At 44.3% G+C, this 21807-nt stretch overlaps 1 protein-coding gene across 2 annotated transcripts in view; it reads left to right on the top strand.

The window, feature by feature from the left end:
* The window catches only part of LOC111934942 (contactin-6), a 124670-nt gene that overhangs the window by 69077 nt on the left and 33786 nt on the right, over window positions 1-21807 (top strand). For both annotated transcript variants that reach the window (XM_086846915.1, XM_086846914.1), the window contains exons 6-10: window positions 4916-5119; window positions 7117-7219; window positions 15253-15434; window positions 17582-17718; window positions 21504-21633. In XM_086846915.1, coding sequence (XP_086703041.1) covers window positions 4916-5119; window positions 7117-7219; window positions 15253-15434; window positions 17582-17718; window positions 21504-21633 — 756 coding nt within the window. The remainder of the gene's footprint in view (window positions 1-4915; window positions 5120-7116; window positions 7220-15252; window positions 15435-17581; window positions 17719-21503; window positions 21634-21807) is intronic.

Below are 21807 nucleotides of genomic sequence, written 5' to 3'. Positions count from 1 at the left end.
GGAAGACAGGAACCCTCTGTAGAGCAGTTGTTTGAAGCAGCTGCTATTAATATAGGAAATTTGAAATAGGAAGCACTGGGTAAAACCTCCTGCCAACCTCTAAAAGTCAGGATAACAATAGAAAAAGAGGAATAGAAATAATGGAATGGAAAACAAGGAGGGGTCATTAATTCAATTCCTCCCATATAACATCAAGAAGGTGGAACGGGAGCTGCAGAAGTGTTTCTACCACCCGTGGTCTCTAGGGAAGTGTCTCACTTCTCTTTCTGCCCCTCACATTGCTAAGTTTTCCTGGTCCTGCACCAAAGCTCTGAATTTAAACCTCCTGCTCACAGGAAAACTCTGCAGAGCTCATCAGGACACTCAGCTGACACCAAAAGTGTTGGCCTATGGTCAAAAATATTTAAAATATTTAAAGCTCAATTGGAATTAAACTTAATTTTCCAATATAGTTGACAAGGAAAGATGTGCTGCCTCTTTTTTTGTGTGCTGGTTTCTTAGCTGTGAGCACTGCTAACCTATTTTTGTACAAGAGAAACGAGTGATTCATTTAAATAGAGGACAAAAATATATTAGTCAGCTATAAACCCAAAACAAACAAACAAAACCCACCAAGCAAACAAACAAACAGACAAAAGCGCTGCTCCAGCAGCTTCCACACCAGCTTCAAACCATCTCAGAGAACAAAAAGGGGATTTCATGTTGCTGTGAACTAATATTAGGACTTTCAGGATTGATCAAACACAAGCATGAAAAAAAAAAGAATCCCCACCCAAGTTTCTATCTTGGATCAATTAGGACATTAAAAATGAACAGTTAATAGACAAAAAAAAAATAAAAAAATAGAAACATCACAGCCTGTAATTAGTTTTTAAAGCAAGAGCAGGGCAGCCCCAGCTTACCTGACCCACCCCAAACCCTCTATTCCCTCTACCTGTCCCTGCTGTCTAATTTCTGCAGCGTTCTGCTGTTGTTGATGAGGCTCATCACCACACCTTCCAGGGTCAGCTCTGCTTCTTAGCCAGGCTCAGCAGGGCAGGGGGACCAGGCGAGCTGCATTCCTCCCTGAACCTCATCCCATCTCTGCTTTAACTTCTCCAGCCCTTTCCCCTGTGTAACGTACAGTAATATTTTACTAGTGAAAAAAAGCGGTTTACAGAGAGCTCTGGGGCAGGGAAAGGCACGGAGGGAGTAAATTGGAAGAAGCTTTAATTTCTGCAGCTACACATGAGCTTGACCTGCCTGTGCTTAAGAAGCTGCTGCCTAAATGGTAATACTTGACACAAGACTATGGGGTGGACTGTTCATTTATTTCCTTAGAAGTGAAGCTTGATCTAAAGCCTGTTTCCTCCGAGCTGGCTCCCTGCAGAGCTTTAAGGAAGTTGCTAATCTTGTTAGGAGCAGCAGGATCACTCTGCATTTGCATTTATTTGTGTGGAAGAGCTGCCAGGGCTGGGAGTGGGACAGAGGATCTGGGTTTTCTTCTGTGCTGATATTGCTAAATAAACCCCAAAACACTCCTAAGGATGTAGGAGCCCTGTGGACCTGCTTGGAGGGGGTAAAAATTCCTAATTCTCAGCCTGGTGAAGGAGGTGAAACGTGAAAATGGGTGTGTGCAGAGGACGGGATGAGATGAACAGCGCTGGAAAAGGGCCTTTGATTTCTGTATTTCCTATTAAAGGCTGCACTTGATAAAGTGCCTAATCTGAAAGGAGGGTTTGAAGTGTCTCTCCCTTTATAGAGCCCAGTGCCTCAGTCACGGGCTGAGAGTCCCTTTCTCTCTGCTCCTGTGAATCTTTAATCCAGCTTTCCCTCAGCTCCAGAGGGAGGGAGAGTCCCCTCCCTGAGCCCAGCCTGGAGCTGCAGATCCAGCAGCACAGATTTGGATTTGGATTTGGGTTTGGATTTGCTTGGGCTGAGGGAAGCACTGAGATGTTCAGTTCCCAGATCAGCACATCAGGAATGATTATCAGGAATGAAGGAAAACTCTCAGGAGTGACTGAGGTGGGAGATGCTCTCCAGCCTGGCCAAGCTCAGGGATTGCCCACCTGGAAGGTGAGGTGGGTTAAGCAGCTTTTGGGGTATCTGGGGTGAGAAGGGACACTGGCACCACAATCACTTCCCTTGGATTCAAAAAACCCCAAGCAAACACACCCTAATATTGCAGCAGTATAAAATAACTCCTGCTCTGCTGTAAAAGCGAGAGCAAAGAGCTTTTTCTCCTTTTTTTGGCTCTTTCAGTGGATCTGCTCATCTGATTTATTTCAAGTGACCCCAAATGGAAGATTTTATGACACAGTTCTGGATTTTCTACTCTATTACCTGTTGCTGGAGTAAGTTTCCAAGAAAAGATACTGAGTAAGGGAAGTAGGTTGCTGGTATTATGCCTTAAGAGCATGAAAAAAAGTTCAATTTCTAAAGTTTGGCTCCTCCCTCTTGAGATTTCATCCAGCTCCCACTGAAGTCAATTAAAATTAGGGTTTCTACAGAGTTTAGTGGAGCTGAATTAGGCTCTAGGCAAGGATGGCCTGCAGATGGGTGATGATGAAGCTGCAGTTAGGAGAGGGGGAGTGTTAATATCCCTCATACTGGGGGGAAAAAGGGATTTAAATATGACTAAGAGGAGCCTGTGCTTGTTCCCAGTTGATGGCAAAATTCATCAAGAGTCCCTGAAGCAATGGTGGGGAGCAGACAGGGAGAAAATTCAGAAGATGAAGTCAGCTGGAGTCCCCCGAGAACAGAAATCAGGACAGGAAAGGTCTGGTTCTCTTTTAGTGATTAATTAATTCACAGATTGACCTCCTGTAGAATGTCTGTGTAGCACAAAGTTGGCTTTAATAGAGTTTTATTTGATTCTGTTTTGCACTGAGAATTCAGCTGCATCACCTGCTCCCACGGCTGGAGTCTGGGTTTTGGTTCCATGCCATAAAATGTTTTAAAGATCTTTCCTGAGCGTCCTTTTGGAGTCTTGGCAGGAAGAGCGATGCCCTTAGAGGGGGTCAGGGCTTTCTTCAGCTCTGTAATTGCCACCACCAGAACTTTGGCAGAGAAATTCCAAGCTGCTTTTCCCTATTACTCATTCTTAAAAATATTTCCAGATCCTCTTGGACACACTATCCTGGCCTCGAAATCTGGGCATCCAAATGTCAGGTTCAAGCACTCGGAGTGGTTTTATTGGCCAGAGGTGCCTTAGTGCAGGTCTGAGTAAGGAGGAAGGCAAGAACTCCAGCTGGCAGGAAAAGAACATTGGGGTACCAGCCCTCACTGTTTTGGGAAATGTGGGGAGGGGGCAGATCCAAGGTTTTTTTTCCACAGAAATGAAGACAACATTTAATTGAACATAGATTAAAGTATTTACTTTGCAAATCTTCAGCATTTTCTGTAGAGTCCCCATCTGGCAGCTTAAAAACCTCCAAAAAATGAGTTGAAATCAGAATTTTGCACACTTTGTTCTGCTTGCCCAGACAGTCTGCAGTCAGCAAAACCTGTGCCTGAGACAGGGAAACAGTCTGTGTATCTCTGCAAGACAGATCACAGGGAGGCTACAGCCCTTATTTCCTGTAGGAAAACCCCTCCTGCTCCAGATTTTCCTCTGTAAATAAATGCTTTAAGGTACCTCCAAGTCTGTGGGCAGTAAATGTGCCAAGGTGGGGCTTTAATCCTGTGGGTGAGCACATGGACCTGCACACACCTCGTGTAACACTGAGAATTCATTGCTGCATAGCCCAGGTTTACTGCAGAGCACGGCAAAGTTTCGCATTATCTGCAGTAAAACGGAGCCTGTTGCAGGATTTAGCCAAGTATAGGAAGTGTCATTGATTGCTCCCTGGAGATGCATCATTTCTAATGAGAGTCCTAAAATGCTGGAAGCTGATAACATAAAACTCCACAAAACTACTGGAGTTTGCAGACTTATTACCATACTGCTCCCCAGCCGGAGCTGAGGGGGGGAAAAGCAACGTAAATAATCTTTTTGGAATGGGGTTGTTGATGGGGGAAATGTGTAAAAATGAAGCTGTTGGCAGAACACTGTTAGCTTATGAATTATGCATTTAATTAAGAGGAGCTAAACTGGTAGATTTGGAAAGTTCTGATTTACTGTGGCTTGTAAAAGACAGGGTTTGAGTCCTGCTGCTGCTGTTGGGTGTGGAGCAGCTGAAGGGAGGGGCTGGCAGGACACCCTGGGTGACCCCACACTGACGGACCAGCTCTGAACCTGCTCCTCAGTGCTCAGGGCTTGGCCCAAAAGTCTTTCCCAAGAGCAGGGAATGGCAAACTCCCAGGATATCTGCTTTTCCAGGGTGGGCTGGTCAAATAAATGAGTTTTAAATTGTCTGGTCTAATAGATCTACGTTATGAAGAGCTGCATTGTGGAGCACCATGGGGGAAAAGGGGCAGGAAGTGAGGATGGGGCAAGAAATATGGAAGAAAAGGGAATGTTCATTATCAAATGTGCAAGAGGATCAAATTTTAAGTCGTCTCCAAAATACTTCTGTGCAGCTGAGCTCATCCCTCCATGAAAATCCACTGATCAAGCTCCATGTTGCCAGTTCAGTTTTTCCATTTTGAGAGTGAAGAAAGGAGCTGTAGCACCGAGCAGCAATTTTCCCTCTGGATTTTCAGAGGGAAAGTGCCATAAACAGAAATTATTTACTAAAGCAGCTTTCCCACGCCATTGCAGCGCTGCCATTCCTGCTTAGGAGCAGGCTGAGCAGGAAAATGAGAAGTAGCAGGGGACAGAAGCTGCTGTGACCTCCTGAAGTGGCTTGAAATGAGCTGAAAAGTTGAGCAATGCTTACCTGGCCTGTGCTAATTTGTGTCTCCCCGGTGGTTTTCCCTGCAGCTGCCTCGCTCTTCCCGCAGGGGAGAGGGTTCTGCTGGAGGGGATGAATGATGTGTGTCTGGTGTTTTCCAGCCTTGTCCTACACCTGGATCTTCAACAATAACACCTTGGACCTTCGGGAAGACAGCCGGCGCTTTGTTTCCCAGGCAACAGGAAACCTGTACCTGGCCAAGGTGGAGCCGTGGGATGTTGGGAATTACACCTGTGCCGTGAGCAGCGCCCAGGCTCAGCGCCAGGTCTGGGGGTCTCCCACTGCCCTCACCCTCCGAGGAGATGGTGAGTCCACGGCGGGGCTTGGCTGCATCAAAACACATCTGGCTGCTCCTGCTCCAGATGTTGGGAATTCACCCAGGGCAGGTTGTGCAGCTGGACACGGCCCCACAGTAGCAATGCCTTTTGGGGCTACCTAAAAACAGAGGCCAGGCAGAATTAAGGGAATAAAAAGCAGTTCTGTTCATTGAAGGCTTTCAGGGACATTTAGGGCAGACAAAGCCCCCCAGGGGCTGCACCCAAAAATGGTCACAGGTTTCACACTTTTATAAGTTTGGTCCATTTGCATTTTGGGGGTTGATTTTCCAATTCCAGCTGCAGGGAATGAAGTCATTTAGCCCAAGTTTGCTGCCCCCAAGTCCCTTTTGTTTCCATCTCTGGGGCCTGAGGCAGTGAGGTGTCCTTGATTGCCAGGCCTGGAGAGGAATTGCTGTGTCTGCCCAAAGTGGGGAAGCAGCAGCTGGCACTGGGTGTGGAGTTTGGAGTTCTGCACTAAAGAACTGCAGGGTTACAAATAGATAGAAAATATAAAAGCTGAAATCCTAAGGCACCAGTGAGGTTTGAGCTGTCAGGAACAGGGGTGAGGAGATGAACACGCAAAGAAAGTTCTCAATGTCACCGAATAACAAGAGAATGTCACATGGGACGTTAATATTTCCCACCTCGTGCCTGTGTTGAGGTTTAAATCTGACAAATCTTTCTAAATTTGTCATCTAAGTATAGCTCAAATATCAAATCCAGAGAGCTGCTTCAAATCAAGTTGCTGAGGTGAGAAACTCCCCTGCACATGTACAGACGCCTTCCTGGCAACATTTGTAATTAAATGTTCACAGGGAGAAATACAGACCTGGAAATCTGTACACAAAGTTTATTTTGTGAGTTTGCCCACCTAAATTTCAATATACTTCTGCTGTTTGCAAAGCAGCGGTGACAATCAGTGACAAAAGCCTGTGCAGAGTTGGATTTGGAAGATAAACAAAACTCAGCTGTGCACTATGGAATAATGCACTGCGAGGCTGTTCAATAACACCAGCAGATCACACAAAGCAAAGCTGCACTTCCTCAGCTCCAAAGTTAATAATTTGGCACAAACTCTGATTGGAGATGCTTAAGATCTTCCCTGATTCCTTTTTTTTTTTCTTCTTTTCATCACGCTATTCCTTTTCTCGATCTCTTTATCTTCTCCCTTTCACTCTGGTGGCCTCTGGATTGGTTCCAACTCTGGCAGCCTCTGAGGCAACAGTGGAAGTTGCATCTGCAAAATTATCCAGATGCCTGTTAAATATAAAACAAGAATTGGTTCATTTTCTGTGGGGGATCTGGGCAAAGACACTGCAGGAAAATATCTGATTTATCTTCATCCCTATGGTTGGAATGAGTTTCACTGTGAGATACATAAAGGATATTTAAGAAGTTCAGCTAAAAGTTTCTTTTCCTAAATCCATCCCAAACCTGCTACAAAATTAAATGCCCTAAATTAATACTGGATTATCTGTGATTTATCAGATGTTCAGCCAGATTTTCAAATATGATAATTCCATCTAATTACATCAGCCTTCCTCAAGTCTGCAACTCACATTTGGACATTTTAAAGAAGTTTTAAGAGTTTTGCAAGTAGTTTGGATATGGAATTTTCTAGTTTTCTTGAGCATGGGATCAACAGAGTGTCCTGAGAGCAACTAATGGCAAAAATGTTGCTTGATAAGAGGTGTGAACCCAAAATTATCTCGAAAACCTTGATGCACAGCAGACTTGTAATGTAAAACTTGTGTAAAATCACGCTCTTCAACTCCTAAATGCAGGGAATGGAGAGATTTCACAGGATTTTCAGCAGAGGGTTGAACTCCACCCCGGAGGTTAAACCTGCTCCATCATGTGCCGCTCGCCACGGGTGGAACACGAGGCTCTGAAGTGATTCATGCCACCTTTCCTTTTACCCTGAGCTTCTGTTGCACGAGAAGGTCTGGGGCTCAGCTGGAGTGAGCTGTTTTGATGTTCCACAGGTGCGATGGGGGAGTATGAGCCAAAGATTGAGGTGCGTTTCCCAGAAACAACCTACGCGGCGAAGGGCTCCTCTGTCAGACTGGAATGCTTTGCCCTGGGAAAGTAAGAGCTTTGTTTTTATTAAATGTGGGGTTTAACACTGCTCCTTCCACGTGAGAATCACTCTGGTCAGAATGGGGTTTGTGAATTTTACTGTTTTTTAACCTTGCTTTGATTGTTTCTGTGCCATGTGCTCCCAAGGAAATGAGAGATAACACTGTGCTGTAGCTGAAGCTCACTCGGGTGCAGCTCGAAGCAGGGGGAGGGAATGTGGGAAGAGGAGGGAAAACTGGAACAAAGATTTTCTTTCTTGAGAGCAGTTTTGACTTTGAGATGAGGCCTGGGTCCAGGTGACAGCGCTCAGTGTAGCTGCACACTGACACTGATAGATATCGCAATAGGAACAGGGTTTTTTGGCTTGTGTGACATCATAAAATCACAGACTGGTTTGGGTTGGAAGGGACCTTAAAGCTCATCCAGTTCACCAAGTTTCAGCCCCCTGCCCTCAGCAAGAACATCTTCCACTGTCCCAGGCTGCTCCAAGCCCCATCCAGCTTGGCCTTGGGCACTGCCAGGGATCCAGGAGCAGCCACAGTTGCTCTGGGCAGTCTCAAGGTCTCACTGCCCTCACAGGGAAGGATTTCTTCCCAATATCCCATCTAAACCCACTCTCTGTCAGTTTGAAGCCATTCCCTGTGTCCTATCCCTCCATCCCTTGGCAATTGTCTCTCTCCAGGTTTCCTGCAGCTCCTTCAGGCCCTGCAGGGCCACCCTGAGCTCAGCCCAAAGCTTCTCCTGGCCAGGCTGAACAATGGCAGCTGTGCCAGCCTTTCCTGCCAGCAGAGCTGCTCCATCCCTCTGCTCATCCTGGAGCCTCCTCTGGGCTCTCTCATTGCTAAAAATGAAATGTGGGGAATCAGGTTATGTTTGAAGAGCGTGTGGGATGGATCCCCTGACCCTCCTGTCTCCAAAGCAATGCTCAGGAGCCCTGAGAGGACCCAGCAGCAGCCCTTCCTCCCAAAAATACATTTTCCTGCATTTTTCTTGCTCTGCTGTGCCTGTTCCCAGCTGCAGTGGTGGCTCAGGCAGCTGCTCTGTATTCAGGGAGCAGCTGGGCTACTGAATCACTGTAACCAGCCCACAAACCCCAGTCTTTCCAACGAGCATCATTTTCCCTGGAAAAGCCCAAATAACCCTTAGATTGTTGACCTCTATTTAGTTTAAGTTCACTTTGACAATCCATTTTAAGGCTGTAAGCTTTTAAAGTGTTTAGAGCTTTCCCAGAGGTTAAAAGCCTGACTTGCAGACAGCACAAATTAATCAAATGTTCCTCTGGAACCTATGCTGGCAAGTAGAAAAATAAAGCAAATAAAAAGTTAATAAGATTGAAATGGCCTTGCCTTTCAGATGAGATTTCTATACAAACTAATACTAGAGCTAATTTTTATTAAAGGTATATGCACTTTTTTGGCCCAGAAGCAGTACCAGACTTTAGCACCCTTGGTAAAGCTGATTCTCTTTCCCAAATACTGTCAAACTACTTCTCTTTAAACACCTCCTTAATTGTGTGTTAGTCCATAGAGGCTTTGCATTTCAAGTTGTCATTTCTTATTTCCATCTGTTGCATGGAAAACATTGGACAATGACAGAGATAAAACCAGAAAATGAGATGTACAAAGCACTGACATCTTAGTGAAGGGGTGAAGATGGGTCATGTTAATGTGACAAACAGATTTTGCCACTTTAAGAACATCTTAAGGAGAAAAAAGAGGACTGAAAGGATATATGGATAATGAGATCCCTCAGGGAGACCCTTCTATGCTGTGCTTAGGAATGCCTGAGAGGGTTAATGCAGCTTTAATGTAGATTTTCTTCTGCATGTGCAGGACTGCAGCTGAAAGCAGTGCTGCCAGACTTCCCTGGAGTTATCCTGCCTAAATTCCAGGGATCCACGGGCCAAAATCCATTTTCCACACACTCTGGTATCACCCTGCAGATGTGCACCCAGTGCTGGAGCTGCTGCTTGGGAGCAGAGGTAGAGATACTAGAGAATTTCGGAGAATTTCTCCTCTTACATTTTATTTTTAGAAGTTCTGTGTATCACACAGAACTGCACAGGTTTCAGTCTGTGTTTTATTTCTCCCTAAATCACCTTTTCACCAACATGTCCTTCAGCAGAAAAGCTTCATTTCAGAGCGTGCGTTTAGGCGTGAATAAAGCGAGCGAAACAGATTGCAGGTGAAACACTCTTAACTTATTAGATAAGGCCAGATTTCCAGAGGTATGCAGGTGATTAGTGGCATTGTGAAAAGCTGGAAGTTTCCTGCCTCCAACTGTTTACAATTGCGGGCAGAACCATCTAAATGCAGCAGCAGCGTGGCCGTCTGCACCTTCAGATTCCCAAATTCCACTAAAACCCTGGCCCCTGCTATTGTCTGTTTATGTTAAAATCAATTCAGCCCAGCGTTTGTTGAGCTGTACCTCTGATCTGCCACAAGCACTGGTGGTTATTATCTCGCTCAGATTTCAGAACTGCTTTCCCATTATCCATAATTTTCTATATTCACACTGTTAGGCCGCTGGCTCCGACAATGCTGCGGCTGCTGCTACCTGGGCACGGTGAATAGCAGAAATCTCTCACACTGAAGGCAGATCATAGGCAACCTGCTGGGGTTTTGGTCTGCAAAAAGTCTTAAATGAAAGTAGTTTTGTGGTATTTAGAGAAATAGCATCTCTTTTCTGTGTGGAACAGCAAATCACACCAATTGGGCCTCGCTCAAAAGGCACTTCCACAGTTCAAATGCAGCTACGAGAGGCCAGAACTCGTGGCTGAGTTTAAAACTCGGTTTAAAACGTCTTAAAGATGCTTTTTTTTTTACTGGGGGGGCTCAAAGTCACCCAAAATGTGCCCCTGTGGGGCACCCCGGGGTAGGTACATTCCACACAGATCTGTTGCAAAGCTCATTTTGCACTTCGCATTAAAATATCGCTAATGATTTTTACAAATCATCTACCAGCCCCAGAAATTCTTCTTGTTTTGAGGAAGATGAGGGGTTAAATAAGAATTTCTCCCTGCAAAGAGGGTTTGGAGGGATGGATCCCAAATGGACAAAGGACCTTAGGCCAGTCCTTGACTTTGAACTTTATTTTATAAAGCACAAACAGAAGATTTTGAAAAGCAAATTAATGCTCATTGTGATGGAAATATAAGATAAAGTGCAGCTCTCTGATGCGTCTATACAGGCAAAAAACTGCACCTTACACTTAATCCTTTGAAAGGGGGAAAACTGAAATATGAAATAGTGGCTCCACTATTTCAAATCCTGCAGCCTGTGGCAGTTTAATAGAAGAGATGAGACTTTGTGTTCTGCACCAATATTCATTACCATGACAGTGTTTAATATTATGCCAGGATTAAAAGTCCTGCTTTGGATCAAGCTCTATTAATCACGCCATATATCCAAATTATTGTTCCCTGTCTTTCAGGGGATTGAGCACCATGGAAAGAATTATGTTCAGTTGAGTTGCACTGTGCTGCTTTCTGTAGATTTCTCTCAAAATAACTTTTTTTTTTATTATTTTCTGTTGCACAAATAAGAATAGTCCCTGGAATGAAAATAAGCAAAGTAGTTTCCATGTCTGGTGCACATATTTATTAAACTCTGTCTGTGGTTTATATTTTTCTTCATTCCCTTCTCAAAGAAAAGGAAATAATCAGTTCACAATCCCTGCAGATGGGCTGTTGCCGGCTGAGGTTGTAAAAAGCATATGTGAACAATATAAAACAAGATTTCTTTCACCCCAGAATATTCATTTTTCATGGGAAGATCCCACCTATTCCTCTAAATGTATTCACGGAAGGGTTTTTTTCTGCCAACTCTTGGAATAAGATAATCACACAGCTCCAAGGGGGTTCCAAATAACCATTTTTGCTAAATTTACATAAAAATCCCAGGCTTCTCCTCTAGTGCATTCTCAAGTTGTTTATGCAGGAGGATTTAAAAGGGTCAGATACAGAATTCTGAAATCCCAGCTATGGGGATGACTTTTGGCACCACCAGTGAAGTTTCCAGCCCCCATCCCTGATCAAAGCAAGGCCTGAGGATTTCTCCTTCCAGGGATGAGCAGATCCCCTCTCGCCCAGTTCAGGTGGTGCCTCCAGGAGAGCGAGACTCAACACCTCGCAGAGAACTGCTGCTTTCAGGTAATCCATCAGGAGGATCCAAAATTAAATGCTTTAATTACGGTGCTCCTCGGATCCTAATTCCTCCTGGTGTCAGCGGCGATGCGGCTTTCCGACCTCAGCTCAGGCTCATCTGTCTAACGAACCACGAGCTTCATTATCCCAAATGCAGATTGAATTTCCCTTTGAAAGGCCCCCAGATGCACAGGACAAAAGATGAGGCACGGTCCCAATGCATCATCTTTGCTGGAAAAGGTGAAACCTCCCTCACGGTGTGGGTTCTAATTCTGCAGACAAATTAATTTCGCGTTCGCTGTGACAAGAACTTGTCACCAACCACAAAATATTTTCCATCTCCTTTTCTTTCCCAGTTAGTAACTTATGGTTTTGTGATTCTGCTGCCTGTATGGTGGAGTATAAATTAAATTAGTGCTCCTGGATGCTCTGAAGGTTTCAAATAAACTGCAGATTTATGTACTAAGACACTCTCATATTTATGCACTGTTTTCCTATTTACTCAGGAGAAAGCCAGACTTTGTCTGTGAAGTGTAATAAATTTGGGAAGTGCACTCATTGTTTCTTTATGTATTCCAAAACTTTTCAGGCCCACCAAGCAGTTATTGTTTTTAATCTGGTTATTGGAAGGGACTGAATGATGGGAAGACCCACGAGGGGCAGGGCCACCCCAAACCTGCATGGGCAGGCTCTGGTCTGTGCAGCAATGTCAGGTCCTGACCTTCCAAGGAGCATGAACGTGCAAAATAATCCCACAGAAATACAAGAATATATGAAATACATTAATATAGAATACAAGAATCCCAAGAGCTACAAGGCTGTATTTTTTGGACTAGTTTTTATACACAATTACCTACATCTAAAAGAAAGTTTCACTTCTTAAAGCATCCATTTCTAAATAGATTATTCATTCCAAAATCCAATTTAATCAAACTGGTTTTAGTTTGGTTTTTTTTCACCTTGAAAGGTTTCACATGGCCTGAGTTACTGTTAGGAGATTTGGTTATAAAGATGGAAACTAGCAGCAGAAAACAGTGAAACCAGCCCAAAACCCATGTTTTCTGCAAAATGCAGTGACTGAAGATGCTGGGAATTCTTCAGCAATGAGGTATCAATGAAGAAATGCAGATACTCTCTAGGAAGGTCCATCCCATGGAACTGGCTGAGTTGTGGATCCTCCCAGATTCTGCTCCTTTACCTGTAGCTCATCAGCTGGAGCTGCTGTCCTGACACAGAAATTCCTTCTCCTGATAAAATCCAGGCTCCCTGGCAGGAGAACAAAGTGCTGTTAACCATTTATTGTCTTTAAACATAGCAAAGCTGATGAACTCCAAGGTTTCTCCGTCCTCCTGCTCAGCTGACATCAGGAGTGAGTTTCAAACACCCTCATGGCTGGCTGGAAATGAGCTGAGCTTGCCTTGAAACATCCCCAAGGACGTGATTATAGGTCTGTGGCGTGGAGAAGGAGAACAGGGGAGTGTCTTCTGCTCAAACCTTGGCCAAGGTGACAGAAGGGGCCTTTTCTCACCAAGCACTGCCTCTGGCCTTGGTGTCAGCACAGAATTCCCAGCACTGAGGGAAAACAAATGGCTGAGAGAATAGAAAATATGGAGATGAAGCTCTTTCAGGTGGCAGAATGCATCTAATTATTGTTTTCTTCTCCCATATGGCTGTCAGTTCCCTTTAATCTCTTTGTTATAAAAGAAAAATAAAAATTAAATCCAGAAGAGATGCCTTTAAAGCAAGTAGTTAAACGCTCCTGGCATTCTGCAGGCTGCTGTTGCACAGTTGCTGCTCGCCCAGTGTTGAATATGCAGGAGGATTTGAAGAGCCAGCCGTGCTCTCCTTCCTGTGGATCAATCCCATCCAGGCTGGGAAGCTCCCCTGGTTGTTTTCCTGCCTGGAGTCGTGAGCCAGGCTCGGTCTGCACTAGAGCTGTGCTTCTTTTAAACAGCTGAAAGTACCTTGCTTTATAATAACTGCCTAAATAACTGAATAAATAACCGAAACTAACGTGCTGTAGAGAAATCCTGCGGGAATGCTGGCATGCAGGATTAGTCTGGAGGAAAGAAGGCTTGAGGGAATCCTCCTTGCTCTCTCCAAACACCTGAAGGGATGTGAGCCAGGTGGGGATGGACTCTTCTGGCATGACAATGGCCTCAAGCTGCACCAGGAGTGGTTTGGACCGGATTTTAAGAAAAATTAGTTCATTGAAAAAGCAGAGAAAGAGCTGGTTGGGAAGAGCTGCCCAGGAAAGTGGTGGAGACACCAGCCCTGGAAGGCTTCAAAGCACGGGTAGATGTGGCACCTCCTGATATGAGCAGGTGGAAGGCTGGACTTGATGATCTTGGAGGTCTTTTCCAGTCTGGATGATCTTGTGATTCTGTGCCAAGCTTTCTGGAGGAGACAGCACCTTTTAACAACTCACTCAGGAAAAACAAACTCTTCTGAATTCCCTAGGAAGGAATTAAACAGATGTATCAAATAACACATCTCAAGTAGCTTTTGGTCTTGTTGGAAAGGACAGTTAATAAAGGTGGTGGTGGTGGTGACACTGGCTGCTGTCCAGAAAGATCTGGAATTTTTTACAACTTGAACCAAAATGGGGAAAAGTAGAATAAAACCTCAGTTTTGCTCTGCAGCCCTTTCACTGGTTAACAATATCTGAAATGTCCCAGTCATTCCCGTTTGTAGGAAATGGTTCAGAGAACTCGCATTTCTCCCAAATCCTCATTCTTCTCGCTTAGAGGGAAGTGTGAACATCACAGACACACAGACTCAAAATGCAGAAATCAGGCCCAATCTTCCTGAATTATTAAGAAATTAATCCATTCTGTATTTGTGACTCGATTTCTTTGTTCAATAAACAAGGACTTGAACTTAAATAATTTAAGGTGTGAGCAGTTACAGTCTCTGCTAAAAAGGAATAAATCCTTTGTAAGTCAGCACTTCAGGCAGAGACCTTGGAGACTGGAAACAAGGACTTGTAATTTCCATGAAAGTTGTGTTTTAAGTTGCTGTGGTTGTTACCTCCAGTGCAAAAGAAGTCAGCATTACCAAAGCCTCTGTAAAAAGCTCAAAACTGAATTTGTTAGAAAAAACAACTTCAGTTTGCAGAAACAGCAAACTGTGAAATCCATGACCATTAATATTTCAAAGTGTTTTGGTGACATAATAGATCATGAGAGTGAGGCTCCTATGGTTTGTGATATTCCCAGAAATCCAAGGTGTATTTATAGCTGCCTTCACACTTCAGTGTTTTGTGTTGTATGAGATACATTGATCCAAATATAAATGAAAATGATAGGAAGCTTCAAAAACATGAAAAAAGAAACATTTCTTTTTTGTCTCTATCTCCTTCCAGCCTCAATGTTTTGTTCTTTCCTCTCCTCACACAATTCTCTGTCTGCTCCATTCTACCTTGGCTCCCATTTTATATATTTAGATTGATTGGTATTTTTAGGTCTTTTGAAATCTTGGCCAATATTTCTTATTTTGGGGTATGAAAATACCTTTAGTGCTACAGAGAGTTTGTTTGCTGGGAGAACCAGTCAATAATTCAGCACTTCTGCCGTGTTTATTTGGACTTGCAAAGTCATTGCTTCAGTGTCACAGGGTTTAAAAACAGGTTTGAGCCCCGAGTTGCTAAGGGGAAAATACAAATTGGCCTAAGGAAAAATCATAGAATTGACTGAGGATAACATCCCACTTTGGACCTGTGCTCCTAAATATACTGGATGTGCTATAAAATCTCAGTCTTATATGAACCTCCGTATGTCATGCTTAGAAATTATTTCTTTTTAAAAAATATTGCTACTCTCAAGAAAGGATTTTACATTTTTTTTCCTCTGCTGTAACAAATGCTGTCTCTTTTTCTCCAATAAATACAATCCTTTAGTCCTGTTCCAAGTATTAGCTGGAAGAGGTCTGATGGAAACTCCTTGGCAAAGAAAATCCAGCACAAGACCGGAGGAGTTCTTGAAATCCCCAACGTTGAGGAGGATGATGAAGGTTCCTACGAGTGCATGGCAGGAAACACTCGAGGAATAAACATTGCAAGAGGTCAATTATTTGTCTATGGTAAGCAGATTAATTGAATTTTGATTTTTAATGAAGAGAAGGATGGTGTTCAGTTGTGTGGTGCAGGTGAGGTCTCCCAGCCCCTTCCTGGAGGCAGAAAGTGCAGCTCAAGTTAAATTGGTTAAAAACTGACTGGGGGCTCTCAGTGACCTCAGCAAATAAAGTTGTTTTACATCAAAGCTGGGATTGGAAATGTGGGAAGTTGGGAATGTTAATGCAAGGCAGAGAGGAATCCCTGTGGATTTGTGTGGAACATGACAGGCAGGGAGGGATCAGTGTCCAGCAGCAGAGGAGGAGCAGGGAAGGATTCAGGAGCCTTTGGTCTTGGCAGTGAAGGTGATTTCACCCCCTCTGTTGTCCCATAAACAGAAGAGGACAAAGCACAGCGAGCTCATCCCATTCCTCCCTCTCCCTCCAGCTTGGCTAAAAGTGGAGAATAATCTGGGAATCTTCTCCCTTTCCTTGTGCCTCCCCTTGTGCTCTGATTCCAGTCCCAGTCACACAGGATGGTCCCTCATTTCCAGGGTGAATTATGTCTCTTTAGTGGAGTTGTTAACACCCAGGGAAAGCAACATATTTTGACAGGAATAAGAGGAGAGATCTTTTCTTTACCTCATAAATCTTTCAAAGGAGAAAGCAAAAAATAAAAAAATAAAAAAAAAAATGAAACATAACAGTGAGGAGAAAAAAAATCACAGCAAGCGAGAATGAGCCTCCAGTTAACATCTGTTGAGAAGACTCTGGCAACTATTTTCCTTTTTTTTTTTAAGTAAATCTCTTCTAATGAAGAGATGCAGGCTTTGCTGATAAGCTACCAGGCTTCTGCAGCCATGGCTAATATCAAGATATATGCCAGGAATAGAACAGTCTGCTGCTGGTTTAAATATTTCATTATTTCCTTGCTTTCAGGGGGTAGATTTGCTCTCATTGCTCACTAATTTTTTTTCACCACGTCAGTCAAGCAGTTCCATTAAAATTAAGTTCAGTAGATTACCTGGCTGTGATTGATAACAGCACAGGCAATTATAAAATTATGATCAGTTAATTCAATCTAAAACAATGTGCTTATTAACTGTGCTTTGTACATTAATTAATAGCTGTTCATGGTGCAATGTATAAACAGCACTCACAAAGCCTTGGCATGAGGTTTTTTTTGTCATATTAGGAGTGTGCTGGTGAATTATCTCTGTAATTGATTTCCTCTTGCTCCTTTTTTGTTCTCTGGGGGTTTTCCTTTGGAGGAAGGTTGTCTCTGAAAAACAGGGATTCTTTCCTGGACACTGCTTTGTTTGTGATCCCTCCAGCCCATGCTTCAGGCTCTGAGAGCAGTAAAAATTCCGTGTAAACAGAAGTGGGGTGAACTCATCCTTATGGGATCTTTGAGCACTGCAAGTGGCTCCAGGAGAGCTGGAGAGGGTTTGGGGATAAAGGCTGGAGGGACAGGACACAGGGAATGGCTTTCCAGTGCCAGAGGGCAGGGATGGATGGGATACTGGGAGAAGTTGTTCCCTATGAAGGTGGGGAGGCCCTGGAATGGAATTCCCAGAGCAGCTGTGGCTGCCCCTGGATCTCTGGAAGTGCCCAAGGCCAGGCTGGCTGGGAACAGCCTGGGACAGTGGAAGGGTCCCTGCCATGGAATGAGGTGTTATTTACCCTCCCCAGGTCTCACCTCCACCTCTGTCCTGACAACTGTTCCAAATGTCAGCCTTCCCCATGGGAATTCCTGCTCAGCTCAGTCCTTAAAACTCAGCTGTTTACAGAGCTCCTGGGTGACTCCTGAAAATTCTGCTTTTACACCACAGGGAATTTCTTTAGAGGAAGAAATTTGCAGAAATTAGGTGTCCTGGTGCTTTCAACACACATATCCTGATTTCAGGCATCTAAAATCAGCCTTTCTGCACATTTTGGCCACAAAAATGGATAAAATCTCAACCAAACTCCCTACCCATGGACCACTTGATTTCTAACATTTTCCCAAGCTTGTCCCAAAGTTTCATGCCAGGGAATTGTACAGAATTCACTTGCAGCATAATAAAAATGTGTTAAAGAGATATTAATTAGCCCTGCTCAGTTCATTAATTAATGGCAGCATACCTCAAGCAAAATCACTTTTCTCCCACTTAAAACACTTTGCTTATTCTTTTCAGCACCCCCTGAATGGGATAAAAAAATCCAAAATGCCTTTCTGTCTCTCTATGACAGTTTATTTTGGGAATGTAAGGCAAGAGGAACACCAAGTCCTTCCTATAGCTGGTTAAAAAATGGCCAGCCCCTCATGTCAGAGGTAAGATTCCTGTCTCCTTTGATTTCTTCTTCATCTTTTTGTTGGTCTTTTATTATTATTTAGTCATTATTTTAATTCCACAATATATTGATTATGTTTCAAAAAATAGATAAATATTAATATATCAAAATAAATATAATAGCACAAACTCTTTGCAACACAGAGCTTCAATTCTTGGAATTCATCTCTATTGGAAATGTATGATATTGGAGTTTAGAGGGAGAGAAAAACACCAATTTCTTCATGGGAACGATCTAATTGCTACAAGATATGGCTGTAGGTATAGAAGGGCTTAAAAATATGAATTATAATTGGTGAAAGAAACACTAAATACATTTGTAGACATAATCTGCAGTTTGGGGGACTGGTAGGATGCCAAAGGACTGGAAGGGGATTCCAGAGCTGGAATTGCAAAGTGCTCAGTGCTGAATTGCACTTTTCTTCTGTTTCTGTTCTGAATCAGTGGCTGGGTGGGCCTTTGGTCTCGTTCAGAGTGGCTGCTCTCCTGCCAAGTTAAACTTTCACCTTAATGAATCAGTCAGCTCTGAAAATCAGCTGGTTCTGAGGGTGATATTTTCTGTGCTTTGGAGAAGGATAACCCAAAGAAAGCCATGTAAAGGTAAAAGGAAGAGCTGGATAAGTGTAAATTGTCACTTTAAAGGACCAAGAGGAAAGGGAAGTAGGAGTGGAGGAGCAGAGGGGAAGTTTGGAGCTGAAACCCTTGAGAGCCACGATCAGACCCATCATCAGCCAGGTCTTTGAGAGCCCAGATTCCAGGCACAATCCCTGCACTCCTGTGGTGGCCAAGCTCTGGCACATCCATCCCCCAGCCTTCAGCACCCTCATGGAGAAGGATTTCTGTGAGAAGAAGCTCTTTGCATTCTGCTGAGGCCAAGTTTCCCTTTTTTTTGTATTTATGGAGCATCCATGCAACACCTCTGGGGCACACGATCTGCGAGGCATCCTCACTTGGATAGAAAAAGATAATACTCTGATTAATTCCTGCCTAGCAAGAGCACATACAGGAGAATTTCCAAAACATATGGGCTAAATTAGCACCTGCTGGGCTGCAGAACCAGCATTTATTTGATTTAGTTGTACTTATTTAAAGTAGTTGGAGTGGGATCCAATCTTCCATATAATTTTCTGCTGGATCAGTCCTAAACAGACCCAACCTGCATCTGGGGAAAATAGCCAGAATTTACCTGGACTGCAATTTTTCTGAACCTGCTCATTGTAGTCATTGTCACCTTTTTCTGAGCAAGATTATCTTGTTTCTCTCTCTTTGAAGGCAGCAATATTTAGAGTCTGTCACTCTTCAATTGCGCCGTTTCAATAAAGAGGAATGAAATGCTCAACAGACACATTTTCAACCAGCATTTTCACAGTACTTACAGTGTGCTGTAAATGCAATTCTTCAGGCAACAAAGTGCTGGATGTTATTGCTCAATGGACAGGATGGACACTTTGGAGGGGAAAGTACAAGGGAGATGTAATAAAATATTCAGTTTGTCGCAGCACCCTGCGTGTCGGAATTCTCCCAGGAAGAATAACATCCAGCTGCTTTTCACCCTGGGGCTGATTCTGATTGTCTCCTCTTTGTCAAACCTCTCTGCCTGACCACCTGGTTGGGCATGCCAGCATTCTCCCTGCTCGTGTACACGGCGTGCTTTATTCTTCCCTTTGTCTGCACGGCTCAAAAAACCGGCAGAGAACGGTGGGGAATTTGGGATAGGCAAGGAACACGAGCCTTGCTTCAGAGAGGGGTTTTGTATTCAGAGGATGTTTGTAAAAATAGAATGCATTGAGAGGATAGAAAACAGCCTGGAGGTAAAACTAAGTATGCAAAAGATATCTGTAGTGAGAGCCTCGATAAAAATTATCAGTGGCTAAGTAATGTAATGTTGTTAATTAGTTTGCCACACAGCAGCCTTGCAGCCCCAGGCTGTGCTCTCATCACTTTTCCAAGCTAAACAAGCTTGGGCTGGGTCAGTTCGTGGTGGGGAGACCTCCAAGGGAAATCTGAGGTGTTGGGAAACATGTCCTGGATGTGTGTGCTGACCCCAGAACCCCCCGAGCCCTGGGCTGATCCCAGCAGGAGAGGGGGGATTGTGCCCCTGTGCTCAGGTGAGACCCCACCTGCAGAGCTGCCCCAGCCTGGGCCCAGCACAGGAGGGACCTGGAGCTGCTGCAGAGAGCCCAGAGGAGGCTCCAGGATGAGCAGAGGGATGGAGCAGCTCTGCTGGCAGGAAAGGCTGGCACAGCTGCCATTGTTCAGCCTGGCCAGGAGAAGCTTTGGGCTGAGCTCAGGGTGGCCCTGCAGGGCCTGAAAGAAAGATGGAGAGAGAGTATTTACAGGAGCCTGTGGAGAGACAGGACACAGGGAATGGCTTCAAACTGACAGAGAGTGGGTTTAGATGGGATATTGGGAAGAAATTCCTCTCTGTGAGGGTGAGCAGGCCCTGGCACAGAATTCCCAGAGCAGCTGGGGCTGCCCCTGGATCCCTGGCAGTGCCCAAGGCCAGGCTGGACATTGGGGCTGGGACACCCTGGGACAGTGGGAGGTGTCCCTGCCATGGCAGGGGATGGAAGGGATGGGATTTAAGATCCCTCCAACCCAACCCATTCTGGGATTCTGTGACAGGTGTTCAGCACTTCACAAGTACATTTGAGACACTTGTGGCTGTTCATCAAACACTGGAGTGCATCCCCTCACTGAGTACTCCAACCTCTTCCATTCCTGCTCCAGAGGCAGGAGAGCCAGGCTGAATGAGCAGCAGCATCCTCCCAGTGATATCTGCTGTTCAAGCTTGCGCTTGGTGATGGGATTTATATTCCCCGTGGGTATCTTCCAAACTCATCTGTTTGGGGGAATGTTGTTTTTTTTCTCCTCCTCAGTGCTCCACTTTGCAGTGCAGCTATTATTGTCTCCAGAGGGTAGTAATTGTAAAATCACAAGATATTTAGCTTTAAGTTATGATTGCAGCATGAAACAGGCTTTTTTTTTTTTTTTTTTTTTCTGTTTTCCAAAGCAGAGCGAGTAAAACTTCTTTTAATACGTGAAATTCCAAGCTCTGGTCCAAATATACCCACTGTGCATCTTCCTGTATTTCAGCAGAATTGCTGAAGGAAGTTGGCATGTGTAAAAATCCAAGCCTGGAGGAGAATGCCCTCCCTGTGCTCTGAGCAGCTGCCTGGGGCTTTCCAATTGGAATTTAAGTGTTGGCTTAAAGCAGTGGAGCTTTTCCAGCAGCTCAGGGTGTGATGATGTTTGAAATGTTTCTGTTAGTGGAGCACCTCTGTCTCCTGTGGAGCTTTTCTGAGCACCTGGGATTATCACCATCAGGTTTATCTGATGGGATGATGGAATGAATCCCAGCCAGGGACGAGGTCAGGATCCAGGTGGAAGATGCTCCAGGCTCCCAGGGTGGAGTATCCCTACAGGCTGCTCCTGAGCCACCTTCATGGAGAAGGATAACCACAGATTCCCATCTCAGCAGTGCAGGGAAACACATGGAAAACCTGGACAAACCTGCCCAAAGCCACTACTGCAACGTGTGCCTGGATTTCCTGAAAAGCTGGAAGAGCTCAGAGGGCTAAAAAACAACCACCACCGCTCAGCAAGGTGCACATCCCATTTCTGATGGTTCCTTTCCCATTGCTCCCAAGAAAACAACATTTCTGCTTCTGAATCCTGATCAGGTGCATCGGTGTGATACTAAAAAACCTTTTATTTGTTCACTCGTCGGCTTTGTCAATGTTTTTCCTTGTTTTTCTCTTATCAGGAAAGAATTCAAATAGAAAATGGGACTCTCCTCATCCCCATGCTGAATCTGTCAGACTCAGGCCTCTATCAGTGCGTGGCAGAAAATAAATATGACACCATTTATGCCAATGCTGAGCTGAGGGTGATCGGTGAGTAAATGTCACTAAAATGTGCAGGTACCAGTAAAAAGGACACTCGCTGAAAAAAAATTGAATTTAAGGAAAGAGGAGATGAAACCTGGCAGTTCAAACCTGATATTTCTTTGCTTTTCACCCACATGGAAATGTGGGGTTTTTTAAGTTTAATTTCATGGCTTGTTTGAG

Source organism: Cyanistes caeruleus, chromosome 11 (genome assembly GCF_971803275.1).
Source record: "Cyanistes caeruleus chromosome 11, bCyaCae1.hap1.1, whole genome shotgun sequence".
NCBI lineage: Eukaryota > Metazoa > Chordata > Aves > Passeriformes > Paridae > Cyanistes > Cyanistes caeruleus.
The sequence above is the reverse complement of the archived record's forward strand: the minus strand, read 5'-3'. Positions and strand labels throughout refer to the sequence as shown.